The 15,413-nt window shown below is 41.8% G+C and overlaps 1 protein-coding gene across 1 annotated transcript in view; it reads right to left on the reverse strand.

Moving 5' to 3' along the window:
- Adgrv1 (adhesion G protein-coupled receptor V1) overlaps nt 1-15,413 on the reverse strand; it is a 568,841-nt gene that overhangs the window by 53,702 nt on the left and 499,726 nt on the right. The window contains exon 87 of the mRNA XM_060383611.1: nt 11,093-11,214. Within this exon, the coding sequence (XP_060239594.1) occupies nt 11,093-11,214 (122 nt within the window). The remainder of the gene's footprint in view (nt 1-11,092; nt 11,215-15,413) is intronic.

A 15,413-nucleotide genomic window follows, 5' to 3' on the forward strand; every position in this document is an offset into this window, starting at 1 on the left:
ACAGGAGTGAGGAGGCAGGAACAAGGACTGTTTGGATTCTAAATCCTCATTTCATTTTAGGAGAGCAGCCACATCGGGAGTACTTCCTCCTTGTGCTGAGCATTGGAGTGATTCTATCACTTCATGACCTGTCCAGTCCTTGGTTATCGAAGTGTATTACATCTTTGCTTTCTCACTGCAATGATCAATTAAGTGAACAGAAATGAAACTAGAATTCTAGCATTATTTTCTAAAAACATTAGCTCTCCTCTGCATATGCTGTGATGACAATATCAACAGATATTCATAGAAAAGCAGAGCATGTTAGAGATTCCAGACAGCAATGCAGTTGGATTAAGGTGTCACTGGATGTGGGGAAGCACCCTCAGCTTCTCTCTCTGTGCATGCTGCCCTGGGGTCCTTTCAGCCAAGCTTTCTCCTGCGTGTGAATAACCCTGGGCCATCGCTCCAGTGTTTGGGTTCTTATTGCCTTGTGTTAGTCTCTAAATGCCCCATATTCCTCTGTCTAGGCAGTTCTATCTCTTTCTGATTTTGTATTACTAGAGGTTGAAGCTATGGACTCGCGTGTTTTAGGTACACCCTTGCTACACCACCAGCAGAGTTCTATTTTACCTTATAAAGGTGGAAATACTTGGGAAAAAGGCAGTTGGCAGTTAAAAGCACAGGCTCTGCCTACGAATAATGGGAAAACCAGTGAGAGATGGGAGAGAACTTGGGGAATGCCACGGAGCCGAAGATACATACTAACTTCACCTCCTCCTGTTTGCAGAGTTCTTGCTGTGGGGGGCGGGGGGCAGAAGTCAGAATCATTTCTGTATTTTCTTTTTAATATTTATTTTTATTACATCTATTCATGTGTGTGCATGTGGGTATATGCATGTGAGCACAGGTGCCCATGGACTTCAGAGGCATTGGATCCCCTAAAGATACAGTTACAGGGAGCTGGGAGCTGCCTGTATCATGTGGGTCCTGAGGCCGGAATTCTGATCCTCTGGAAGAGTGCTCTAAACCATGGAGCCACCTCTCTGGCCCCACTTACCTGACCTTAATAAGTGCTTTCAAATGTCCTGAGTGGGTAACAGGAACTTGACTCACTAACTTGATTTGTTGCTCACACATACTTATATTAAGACTAGCTAAGTTACGAAATTGAGGGAATAAATGATATAAAGCAATTTCCCAGGGACATTTCACAATGAACGAGACTGTAATGAGGATAACAAATACTTAGTGGTGTTACGCTTGTTATTATAACAAACACTGGGATACAGGATGCCCATGGAGGCCAGGAGAGGTCATTGGATCCCCTGGAGCTGGAGTCAGAGGCAGCTGAGTCTGTTTCTGTTGTTTGTGTGTATATGCTTTCAAGGCTGACCACTCTTATTTGGACATAATGGGGAGGCTAATTCTTCATCTCCCATCATCCATCAGTTGTCTACAGTTACTTGTCTACAGATAAGACCCTGAAAAGTTTCCTTCTCCCATGTTAACATGCCCATCAAGTCTGCTCTTGTTCTGGTCTTGTTTGTGCAGACATTTCCAGGACAGACTGTCCCACAGGGGACTTCCTGGTACCTGGCTCTCACAATCTTCCTGCCCTGTCTTCCATACGTTCCTGAACCGCAGATGCTGTGGCGCCCATGTGACAAGTGGAGCTGGGCCTTCCACTGACACAATCTCTGCCTTGTGTCCAGTTGTGGTTTTCGGTGATGGTTCCGGTTTGCTGTGATGAGAGGCTTCTCTGACGAGGAGTGAGAGGTACACATACCCAGGAGAGCTGGCTCGTGCCCAAAGCACCAGTTATTTATCCTCTTGAATGTGTATATATGATGTGTGTAGATCATGTGGGTATGCATGGACTGTGGCATGCATATGGAGGTCAGAGCACAGCTTGGGGAGCAGATTGCAGCCTCCACTGTGAACTCCAGGGACTGAACTCAGGCCTCAGGGTTGTGCCATAAGTGTTTTCACTTACTCACACATTTTGATGACCCTTTTAATTTTTTTTCACCAGTTTTTGAAATAGGGATGTGGTCATTTTGCAATCAATCCAACACTTCTGAGTGCTAATCTTTGTTTGATTATAGATTCTAAGGTCTTATCCAGTTGTTTGTTTAATTTTGCTGATATGCAAGGCATAAAGCATACCTATCTGCTGACTCTACAGTGTTGCATGCAAAAACATCCTTGGATACAGTTTACTCCATGCACATGTCTGAACAGTAGTCACTAAATACCGGATGAATTGTAGTGGCTTTTAGTAGCTCCATTTATTAATATGCATTTAGTTTCAGTTAAAAATGTGTGAGATAGTTGTTGAACTAAATCCATTTATACTTTTGCTGCTAACTTTGATGGAGCAGATAATATCAGACTGACATTATTGAATAGAACTGTGCAAGTTGGATAAATAGTTTATATATACATATATGCATATAATGGTGGATGGAAGGCATCAGAAAGCAGTCTGAGTAATTGGTATTTGAAAGGTCAAAATCTTAGAGAGAAGGAAGCCCGTTAAATAGACACCCTGTGTTTATTGCTGTTTTCTTTTGTTTTTGTTGTTCCTCTAGGGATGTTCAGTTCTCACTCAAAATCCTGGTTGATGAATAGACAGCAGCCCTCTGGAATACGCACCAGGCTTTCTTCCTGCAAACAATTCAAATCTGCCTAGGAACTAGGAGTAGACACAAGAAAAGAAAGTTTTCTGTGAAAGGGGACAACAATGCTACTTGGCATTGGTAAAGCTGCTTGTCTCTAAAGTGGATGGCTAGTGGGCAGAAAGCAGCTGGCTGGAAGGTAAAAAATTCAAGAATCTCATAGGACTGAGAAGTGATGACTTCCAGGGGCTGTCAGGGAGGAAGGGTTTTACAGAAGAAACAAAAAGCCTTTCACCTGAGCTTGTCTCCAGGCAAAGGGACAACTAGGGTAATGTTATGTTGTGCAGGCAATTCAACTGGCCTCCCTTAGGGACTTTTAGGGTCCTGACAATGTCCTGTGTCAGTGGCTGTGTCCTATGATATCATCTGGGGCAGGTACTTAGTGACCTGTCTGCCACTCCCCCTCTCTCTTGCTCTCTTGCTCTTCCTTTCTCTTGCTTTCTCTCCTTTCTCCATTGGGGCGCCTCCTCTCCCCCACCATTTCTCTCTCTTTACTTTTCTTCTCTGTTTCTCCACCACCGTCCAATAAATGTCTTTCACGTAAGATCAGTTGTGTCACGGCATTTTTATGTAAACACTAACAGTTAGCCCTCACAAAGCCTGAAGACAGTTTCTACTCTTAAGTGGTAGGTGTATACCTTGCAAAAAAAAATCTGCAGTCAAACTCATTCCTGTCCAGAGCTGTACCTCATAGGGCCAGCTGTGGGAATTAACCCTGCCAAAGCCTTTGCTGGACCCAGTGTTTGCTTCCCATTTGCATTTCAATGCTGTCAGGGTCGGGGTGGGGTTGTGGGTGGAGCTGTTCTTCTTAGCAACTCTGTCCTCTTTACCTACAGTCACAGCCCAGACCCTGTCAGCTTTGTGAATCACGTGCTTGAGTCTTAAGGCACAGACAGCGACAGACAGTGAGACACAAGAGCTTTGTGTTAGCCGCCAAGGACTGATGGACCTATAGGATCGGTGTGAAGGGAACACAATGAACTCATTCAGAGGGAGAACCAGTGCTCCAATGGGAGACTTGACAACCAAGCTTGTCAGCTCATCTCTTTGGCCTCATTTTTCTTTACGAAGCTGAAGAGACAAACCTTCTCGTTCACTGATTACTTTACTATAGTTTACATTTATAAAATATTACACAGTTTACAAAATACGTACATACACTATATTATTATTATTATATACTTTTAGACAACTTAGAGCTACAATCAGCACCTGCTTAGAAAATAGACAACTAGAAAACTTAGAGCTCAGAGATGTCAAACTGATGAGTAGAATTAAGGTCACAGGGCTAGGGTATAGCTCAATAGGAGAGAATTTGTATGTGGCAATTTAAAATATATTATTATAATATGTATGTGCATATATATATATATATAATCCTTCTTGACACTAGAATTTGAACAACATAAAAGATAATAAAAAATGAGACCATAGGAAAATATATATTAAGACTAAGAGAAAGATCCTGATTGATTACATATAAACCAGTCTCATATATTTACTGCTTGCTCTGCTTTCCAAAATGGTTTTAAAGAAGACATTTGCATCTTGGTTACTGCAAAACTGGTAGGCTGGCAATTTTGGGTGTTATAGTATGCTAGATGCTCTTCCGGGTAAACAGAGTTGAAGTGACTTTAAAAAGTGGTTACGGAGGGCCCAGGAGGGTGGGGTGGGGGAAGAGAGACTAGGACAGAGATGGACTAGGGCAGGAGAAACTGCACACACAGCTTCTGTGTGGCCGTAAGTGACACGGAGCATGCTACTTGATTGGCAGACAGATTCAAGTGCGCCAGCCAAGGTGTAAATCCTGCAGCGTTCTGAGAGTGTGTCGTTCATTGTCAAAAGGAGTAAGGAGTTTACATAAACAGACATTGCATCAGACCATATGGTACCAAACCCTGGAGAGCTTGGTGAGAAGTGACGGAAGAATGTTAAAATATACCTGCTCCTCTCAGCTTCTGTGTAATTATTTGAAAAGGTATGAAGATGTTCAGGGAGCTTTGAAGAGTGCAGAGGCACTAGACTCTCTGAAGCTTGGTCTACATTAGAGTCTCTGAAGCTTACTACAAAACAAATGTGGTCGCACTCCCCCACCCCTCCACCGGTGACCTTGACCTAGCTCTGGGATAAATCAATGAGGAGTCCCAGCCTCCCTTGGCTTCTACATGTTTATTCCAGGGTTTTCTGGGAAGGCTGCTTTTTCACTCTTCATGAATAGTTCATGTGCTAGTCTCTAATGGAAACAAAGTGACATTTCTTATTACTGTTGGCTTTTTGGCTATGGGAAGGCAATAGTGAAGGAAGTGTCTTGAAACAATTAGTTCTCTGTAACTGATTATTTTAACAATGCTCATTTCCCAAGAGCTGTTTATCCTCCAAAGAAAGCAGCTAAGTCTAAATGTGTATTGTATCTAAGCAGACACCTGCAGTGAACCACACTGTAAGCTAAGTGGGAATTCCCAATGAAGAATGATGGGGGGGGGTGATTTTGTATTCCATTAGTTGAATTTTTTCCCATCCAGTGAAAATTTGACAATTCAAGAAATGTAGAAGAAAACATGAAATAAATGGCGTATGTCGGAAACATTCTACAATGTGGTTCTGATTAAACATAGAACTGCACTGCAGAACCCAGTCGCTGCAGTGATTTACAATATTTAATGATAACTACGGTGTGGGCATTGTCCAATCCAAGTGGTGCACTGTCTTGTGCAGAGAAGCATCATGGGAGTTTCCAGACTAGTTAAGTATTCGCCTCTCTGTAGCTGAAATCTGGGGATGTTTATAAGATCTATGGAAGCATGGAACAGATTCAGTGGATTTGGATAGTAATATTTCAGTGTTTTAAGATTGATGGGTCCTACTTATGCCTCTGAGACTTGTATCGGCCTGGTAATTATTCTCCTTCATTGTTAAACACATTTGGTTATACTTTGGCTTAAACAATTTAAGACATCAGATCTATAAATAGTAGCATGAGTCCACTAAGAAACAACAAACTCAGACTGGAGAGCTGACTCATAGGTTAAGAGCACATGCTCTCTCAGAGTATCTGAGTTCAGTTCCCAGCATCCCTAATGGGTGGCTCACAAGTGCGTGTAAACTCCAGTTCCGGGGAATCTGACACATGGCCTCCCCAGGCACCTACACTTGTATTCACAGGTCCCTCTCCTCCACACATCACATAATTAAAAAAAAAAAATCTTTTAAAAAAAGAAATGAAAAAGCTAATTCATTTTCTTTTTAAAAAGGAGTTATTGCAGTCATGTAACAGGGGATTAAAGAAATGTGGTCTATTATAAATTTATCACCAATACACTGAAATTCCTAGTAGTTAGACAACAGCTGCCTTTGGCTTCCTCAAAACTTGAATTAATGAACAAGGAGATTTAGAATATATATAGTATAGTGACATCTGTTATTTTGGCCTGATCTTTCCTATTGGCAAGGGAATCTTTTCCCCTGGAACACAGTCCGCCCATGTGTTTTAGGATCAATTTGACCCTCTCACCATTGGAATCAGCACATGACCAAGGCCTGGCCTGAACTCAGGCTTCCATGTGACTGATTCTAGTTGGAGATGTGGATAAGGTGGGGCAGCCTGTGAGGTGGGGTCCTTCCTGTGATTTTGTTGCTAAGGAACAAATTCTTTTCTCGATGCAACTGGAAAGCCACTGAGAGGTGAGTTGGTGGTGGAGTTGGTGGTGGTCACTATGATCAGTGAACTGAGAAAGCCCAGTCAGGAACATGAACTAGAGGATCCTTGCAACCCTGAGATTTGAACAGGAGAGACAAGTAAACAAATCTTGCTTTCTGCTTAGCAGTTTTGGAGCCCCTACTCTGGCATGAAATGAAACATAGTAAATATCAGGATCTATTCATCATATATCAAGAACATCATGGGAAAGTAGCAAGACCACTTAAGCTTATATTTTCTCTATTAGCTACTTTTTTAAACTAAAAAAATTCTTAGGTTACACACTTAAAAGGCATTTTCCACCTTTATTTTCTATATTCTGTCCACAATATTCAATGGATTTAACACACACACACACAAACACACACACACACACTTTTTTTGTTTCTGGAAGATTCAGTAGTAAAGATAATAATAGGCATAGTTTGAATGATGATTTTATTCAACCTTGCTTTTATATTTACTGATATAGTAAATAAAAATGAGTGTTGGGCTACATAATATTTATTATTATTATTATTATTATTATTATTATTAACCCTATACTTATCACGGGGTATTATTTAACCTGTTATCATAAATAATAAGACACAGACACCTGTTAGATTTATCATTGTCTATTTACGTTAAGCTGGGCAGATATTTCTAACTAAGCTGTCTCAATAACCTCGCCATCTACCTCCCTGCCCCCATTCAATGCCATCTACCTTAACCATCCTTATCTGGGCTACCTTCAACCACAATCTTATAAATACTTGTTTGTATTCTTTATCTGGGCCCTTCCATGCCATTCTGAGTCCTTCCTCCTGGCCCACGTGTTTTCTTCTCCACACTAACCCATCCTGGCATCCTCCTTCCTCCTCTCTTCCCATCTGTCCTTTCCCATGATTCTCTGGAACCCAAAGCCTGGGAACCTTAGAGATGCCTACCCCATTCTGCCCAGGTACAGGCCGTTTAATCAACCAATCAGGTAAAATGTGTTAGGCAGGTTTACACAACAAGGGTAGGAGTATCCAGGCAGTAACCAGTAACTAGCAACACTATACAAGCACCAGACAATTTACATTTATTATGCTTTAAAATATATAAATCTACATGCATATGTTCCTAAATGCTCAAATATATTCATGTAAAAGTCCAACTTGGATATTTCAGTGACTAATGCATTTCTGACAGTATTTCAAGTGATAAAGTTTCCTATTTAAAATCTATCAAACAATACATACGAAAACCAATGTAGTAAAGAAATACACTTTGTATTCATCAGTCTCACAGGACTCACGGCATTATAATACTCTGGATTTCAAAAGATGAGGCAGGAATCCCTGGGCAAATACATAAATACACAATATAATTTTGTGGTCACAAAACCAAACCAAAAAATCATTGACTCTTCATGGAATATACCTGGTAGATCTTACTATTCTATTGCACAGAGTGCTTAGATTGAAGCCTAAAGGCAGTTTGTAAATAAGTTAACACTAGCAACTCCAGAGGAACAACCTTTTCCAAATACTCCTTAGTAGGTGTAGCTCTGAGGACTGATTTACCGAGACCTGGGATAAGAAATAGGCCAGGTACTGAGTACCAAGCAGTAATGCCACCCAGAATCATTGCTTCAGTTGTGTCACACAGAGGCAATTACACTCATCAAACATGAGCTTGAAATACTTTCAGGTTTCACTTATTCTTAGCTTGTAATGAGGATGTCAAAGAAAAGATAATACAGGAGCCTTCCACAGAGGGCCTCTGAAAGACTCTACTCATCAGGGTATTGAAGGAGGTACTGAGACTCAAAGGCAAACTTTGGGCAGAGTGCCAGAATCCTTACGGAAGAAGGGGGAGATAGAAAGACCTGGAGGGGACAGGAACTCCACAAGGAGAATAACAGAGCCAAAACACCTGGGCCCAGGGAGACTTGAAGAGACCGATACTCCATTGATTCTGCATCTCAGAAATGTAAATTTCCAGAGTCTACTCAGATACTCTATCAGCAGCTCTGGAATTGAGGCCTAATGCTATACCTATTGATAGGCCCCTTCCTATAGTGGATGGACCTTGCCTGCACAGAAAGGTTTCGGAACCACCCCATGAAGTCACATTGCTCTATGTTCTTTTCCTCTTGTCTTTGCCTCAGACACTGAGGAGGTACAGCTGCTTGTTGAAGCTCTCTTTTCTATAGTGACTTCAGATTCCTAACCTGATTCTGCTCTGTGTTCCCTGATCACTCCTCAATAATCTCTTTAACTAGTATCTCCACATACACAGTCACAAAAGTGTTGCTGTAACTACCAGTCTCTCCAAAACCTCACCAGTTCTGCCCATTCTCCAGAACTATGGTCGCCATGTCATCACATGAAGGTGTACACATCCACTTATCACTTCTTGATGATGTTCCTCTCCTGCACTCCATGTTCACTAACCAAATCTCAACAACCTCAAAACATGTCACCTGCCCCTCACCTCAGAAGCATGGTCAGAATACCCAGAGTTCAGGTGACAATAGCCACTCCATTCTAAACATGTCCAGTCATTCTCTGTAAGGGTAAGCCTGAGAGTATGAGCATGCCGCCCCATCCAGAGGGAGAGAAAAATTAAAACTGACAATAAGAATCTGTCAGGATAAAACAGTGACAACACCGAAGGCTTCCTATTAGGTAAGGCTGACAGTGGCCATCCCAAGGGAGCATGGGGAGCTGCTATTAAGTCAACCTGTACTATCTGTCTCCTCCGAGACCTTTCTTTCTCCTCTCAGCCTTTTTCTCAATCTAGACAACATAAACCACCTTTCTCTTTTATAGCCTTAGCTAACACTGTTTTCTCAGCCTGAACATAGCCCATTGATAGCCACACATTCTTCATTTGTCTGATGGGCATGGAGGATGTTATGGATTCAGGCACTGACGATGAAGCACACCACATATAATGTGACATCACGTACTCCACCTGAGTGGCTTCTTCTCAGGGCTTGAAAACCATCACTATGCAAGCACCGCCTTCTACGTTAGAAATTCAGGTTTTCAACGTTTCCTAATTTGCAAATATGTAAAAACCGGAACCACTCCTGTGGACCACGGTGCAGCTACCAAATAAAGTACATGTGCGGGCGTTGTCCAACGGTTTCCTCCAAGATCAAAACATTCCATCCTGAAGGGGTGCTGCTTAAACAGGGAGCGAAACAACTGAAAAATAGCTTCCGGAAGTCTCTGAAACTGACCAGATTCCTTTGCCCCTTCTGTGCCAGAGTAAACAGAGCCCAGCAGCAAAGACAACATCCAGACAAGACGAGCTGCAGAGAAGACTATGAGACTAGCTCGGAAGAAGCAGAAATGCTGTTTGGAAGAGGTTTAGTCCACTGAGGCACCTAAGAAAGGATCCCCTCCAACCTCCTGAGCTGCCTGTATGCTGTCCAGTATGTTCCAGGTCCCCAGCTCTGCGAGCTGTTACCCACGCTGGCCTTGGTGATGCAGCTGTCTTTGAATCATTTTTGCTCCTGTCAGTAACTTCTCACTCATATTCCTTAAGTAACCCTGATGAAACTCATTGTTTCGCCAAGTTAGACCTTGGTGGCGTCCATACTTTGGTCTATTGTGGGTTCCCTATTTGGGGAGAGTAGATGAGTGTGTTTCTTCTCCCCAGGAAAAGTTGTGTCACACAACATCAGGATGTCAGTGTGGACCCTAACCTCACTTTGTACTCAGATTTCATGTTGGGACAGAGGGAAATGGCCCTCCAGCTCTTACAATATTCAGTGTCTGTACTGTCTGCCACAGCATGTGCTGTAGCTAATGGTTTACTCGTTTCAGTCATCAGTCACGCTGTGTAGGCACTGTCAGTCCCAGTGTACTTCCTGGCAGAGTAAGTGTTCCATGCTGCTCTGTGCTACCTAGAGATGTCCGTGTGTCCACTTGATTCCAAACGTTTTAGATCACTTCGTGGCTTTCCCTTCCTAACCAGATGATGTACTTTGATTAAATGCCATCATGTAGGCTGTATTCTGATTGAAGAATTTGGCTCCCCTCCTCCTTTCTTCTCTTAGGTTTTGATCCATGGACTTCATGTGCTGAATCCTATTTCAGTTGCATGTTTCGATTCTAACTGTGTATATTTATACACATTTTCACAAGATGGTTAACAAAAATAATGGCATTGTAAAGGTATTCTTGGTAATTTATTGAATTATTTTAGTCTACGAGAGTATTTTATTTTGGATAACAAGAAAAACGTGTTCATTTGTTCCATTTGATAATTTCAGGATGCAAGATTTCCCCATGTCAAAAAAGCACTAAAAAGTCAGCTTTAAATTTTACTGTATGTATAGCCTTTAGTTGTACTACCTAGACATATTTGTAAAATTAGTTTAAACTTGCCATCACTGAACTCAAGAAGGCCGTCCAATAACTTTTAGTCACTGAAATATTTTTATATCTAAACATTAAGAGGAAATTGCTTCAACATGAATTTCACCGTTCAGCTGACGTAATGTGTAGACAGTATGCCCCACATATATGCATCAGTTCTGCGTGGCTGCCATCAGATCACAACTATCCCTAAAGAACATATGCAGTTACTTAATATTGCTGAGAAGAAACAAGTAAATGTTTTCCTTCTCACATATACATGATGGGCAAGTATATATGTATATATATATATATGTATATATATATATATTCTTACGTCTTGACACTTGGTGCACTGTATTCATTAGCTGTGTTGCCTCTGAGGCATGGCTTACCTGCAGACTGTTGAAAATGACGAAGAGAACCAGCATCCAGAAGTGTCTGTAGGCCATGTGCAGTCCTCCCCAGAGCCATGTCATAGAAACCAGGGCAAAGAGATATAAAATCAGAGGAATTTCTGGAAATCATGAAAACAAGAAAAAAATGTTCAGAATGCTGCATGATCTAGCACACATAAACACAGAGCTATTTTGGACTCCTTCTTGTGCTAGCTGCTCTCTACCCTAACACCCATGCAGAGAACACGCTTGGGAATCATTTTCCCATGTGGAGAAGGGAAGACACAGTGCTGAGCCACAGAGCTTCTGGTTTCCAAATGGGTCTGCTTATCACTTGGGGAAGGGGAAGGAAAAGATTTGTCCCTGCCGAGGCTACCATCTGCTGGACTGTGTGGGAAGTGGCACAGCCAAGTACAAATAGTTTCCTTAATAGTAGCGTCCTGTGAGCAGTCCCGACATGGCATCTAAACCATAAGCTTTAAAGGTTTTTGTGTGATATAAAGCATATACTCAGCTTTTTCCCCTGAAAAGATAACAAAACATGTTACGATTGTTAAGCGCAGAGATGAGGTGGGTAACTCCCAGTTGCCAACAGGAGCATTTGTTCCACTCATCCTCGCCTCACACAGCGGCTCTAATGGTTTCCATACTAAGTGCCCTGCACAAGGGTTTCCATGTGCCACTGGAGCTGAAATTTTATTTTATTATTATTTTTGCATATGAGTGTTCTACCTGCATGTATGTCTCTGCAGGACTTGCAGGCAGTGTCTGCTCAAGCCAGAAGAGGGTGTTGGATCCTGTGGAGCTGGAGTTACAGACAGTGGTGGATCATCACGTGTGTGCTGGGAATTGAACCTGGGTCCTCTGGAAGAGCAGTATGCTCTTCACCACTGTATCCCCAGCTCCTTTAACAGTCTTCAAGGTGGACTGGTTCTGGTCACGAGACTCTATTGTCAATACCACTTGTGTCCTTTGATTTAGTGAGGCGGGGTTGTTTGAGTCTTCAAATGGCTTCATGGAAGAGATGTTAACAGTGATAGCACAATCTACATATGCCATTTAGAAGTTGAATGAGATCTTGAAGCAGCCATAAATTAATATGATTTCAAGCTCCTGAAAGGCATGAGGATAGACTGTCCCAGGAACTCTCAGAATAGTCCTGATCAGCCACCAGCAGCACCAAAAGTCCCCACAAAGTGTGGAAATTGTCTTGAATACTAAGTGTTAGTTGATTTGGAGAAGGCCTTGCCCACTCTTGATGGTGCTGTTCAAGAGGCCTGGCCTGTAGAGGAGTGGAGAAATGAAGCTGAACACAGGCAAGCAAGGAAGCAGGTAAACGTGTAGATGGCTGTGGCCAACTGTCTAAGTTCCTTCCACCTTGATTTCTTTACTATGATAAACTAACTGTGAACTAAAATAAACCCTTTCTACTCCTCGTTGCTTTAGTCGGGTCATTTTATCATAGCAACAGGAATTAAACGAGAACAAACAAATACCATCGTATTTGGGTTTATTTGATTTTTTTTCATGTTTAGATTTGGACTGTAAATGTAGACATCACAAGTTATAACACATTATTTTAATGCAAGAGTTCACTTTGTTCTATTAATGAAGGTGCTCATTCTGGTCACCTGAGTATGGGAGGGGTGCATGGATTTCCCACTAAAATTAGCCTTTTTAAAAGGTGAAAACTTTGTAATTAAGAAATATATTACATGGCATTACTTGGAAACTGTATAAATATTTTTTCACTACCAAATGTTTAGTTTATTTACTTTAATGATATGGACTCAGAGATTTCTATTATATTTAGAGGGCTATTAATTCATTAATATTTATTTTGATGTTTAAGTTGCCCCTAGTTGGAGGCCTTTCTTGTGGCTTCTGTGCCTCTTCTTATTTCCCTACCATCCTACCAACATATGCTTAGTTCTGGGTCCAAGATGGTGCCAACATCACAGACACCAGTTCCATGTTTTTCCCCTTTCCACAATTCGTGGTGGCATTCCCTGTCAATGAGCAGGCCATTCCTCACTAACCTCAACATACTTGACTCCTCTATGTACTTCCTTGCATAGTTTCTAGTATCTACTAGAATGCTAGTATCTAGTATGCTTCCAGACTCGTTCTGGATTCTGTGTTACATTTCACTTCCTACTCAGATTACTCTCATAGTGGCTGGGTTCAGGTAGCCAAGGCTCGGGAGCCCTTTGGTGAGTATACACCTTGGTCTGAACCAATTAGTGGACTTGGGCTGGAGTTGTTGAGGAAAATAAAGAAAAAGAGAAAGAAATGGCAAAAGGAAGAAAAATTAGATTGATTGATCAATTAATTAACTTATTTATTTATAAGAAAGACTTCTTAGCAGGGGAATGTGGTGTGCTGTTATTTTGCTCAGATACACTCTTACAAATAATTTGAGTTATTGAATTTCTCAAGGAAAATATGATAATGTAAAATAGGTTTATGTAGACTGGTAATTTTTTCCATTAATGTCTTCAAGCTAAACAAGAGAGAATATGATCTGACTGAAATTTTAATCATTTTCTGCCCCCCCCCCCTGCAATGAGATTCTACTTAGCTAACAGGTCAGAAGGCCTTGAGCAGACTAGGAAGTTGTACAGTTTCCAAAGATTCATCACCATCTCTACAGACGGCATTCTTTGCTCCCACTGTACAAACACACATTTCTATAAGTGGCTCTGTGTGGAGCATGGAAGGCCACACACAATTTTAAATTCACAGTTAGGATCCACAGTCCCAGAATTTGGTTGACATGTTCTTCTAAGTGCCTAAAGCGAAGCAAGTACTATGTGCCAATAGGACTTAGTGCAAAATCCAACAGAGCATGCTGGGGCTGCTCTGCCCACTGCCCATTTCCTCTGTAAGAAGTGTGGTAGCTTGGCACTTCAGAGCAGAAACTCCGTTAGGAGGAAAGCCTGTCACAAATAATTGACACTTAGCAGACCCCATGCTGACTTTCCAGCAGAGCGGCGGTAATTAAAAGATGGTTTCGGGTGGAAGAAACATCCAGAGGCACATCTGGATTTTGTGGGGTTGAAGCCTGTAAAGATGGAGGAGGGGGCACTTCGGTAACAAAGACTGCAAGTCTGTAATTGGGTTGCAGTGTCCTAGAAGGCACCCGTCCAAGGGAGAGGCACTGAAACTCAAGCCTGAACAGCTTTCTTGCTAATGCACTGCTGAAGAGGCACCGTTTAGTTCTCGAGAGCCTCAGCAAAAAGAGAAGAGAGGACTGGAATGGAAGTTGAGAAGCATGTTGGTAAATGGCTACCATGCTACCATGAATTTAATTTGGCAAACTAGACCCTTTTGTTCCCTTAATGGAAATAACTTCAGTTTCCTAATTACCAAGCTGGGTTTTTGCATATAATAAATTACTAGTAACTATCTCTTGCCTATATGTCAAGGCTTATCCAAGGAGACACTTAAAATTGGTAAAGTTAGGGACAAATGATATTCAGAGGTGGCTTTTGTTGGGCTTCAGACCCAGGACAAGCAGCTAAGGTACCTTTTAAACCAAGGCAGACCTGATTTCTAGCTGCTCTCAGCATCCCTTGGTCCCTACCTGCTGCAGGGCATGGCTGGTATACCCTGCCCTCGACCCTGAACTCTCAAGCCAATGAGGGTGCTTCCCCTCACCCAGAGACTCTCCACTATATAACCCAGACATCTGGTTTCCCCTCTTCCCTTCTCTCTCTCTTTCTGCTTGCACACTTTTCTGTCTCCTGCATGTCAGTTTCTCTGGCATTGTTCTTTGGGACCAATGATCCCGTTGAGAGCTCCTAATAAACCTGTATTTACATACTTTAACTTGAATTAGATCATTTTGTCACTGGAGATAACATATAAAAGAGTAATTTCAATGTCCACCATAAAAAGGGACCTTAGGAATACAGTATTTTGTCCAAGGAACAAGGAAATCTAAGGAAATACAATGCCATCAGCAATATATAAAGACTCTTCACAACTCAAAAACAACAGCAGAAGCTCCAGTCCAATTCTAAAATGGGCAAAGGCTAAGAAAGATGTTTCTCAAAGAAATTATGTAAATGTCTGATGAACATGTGAAAAACCAAACTATAATTCATATTCATTATGACAGCTATTGCCAAGAAGTCAGAAAACAGTAAGTGAGAAGATGGGAAGAATTGGAGCAGTGCGTACTGATCATGGGAATGACCTGTGTATGTGCTATGGAAACCTTGGTGGGTGCTTAAAAGTTAAGCAGAGAGTTACCATAGGATCCAACAATCCCACGTCTAGTTCTATCCCACAGAAGTGAAAGTAGGGGTGGAAC

This window comes from Meriones unguiculatus, chromosome 5 (assembly GCF_030254825.1).
Source record: "Meriones unguiculatus strain TT.TT164.6M chromosome 5, Bangor_MerUng_6.1, whole genome shotgun sequence".
Taxonomy (NCBI): domain Eukaryota; kingdom Metazoa; phylum Chordata; class Mammalia; order Rodentia; family Muridae; genus Meriones; species Meriones unguiculatus.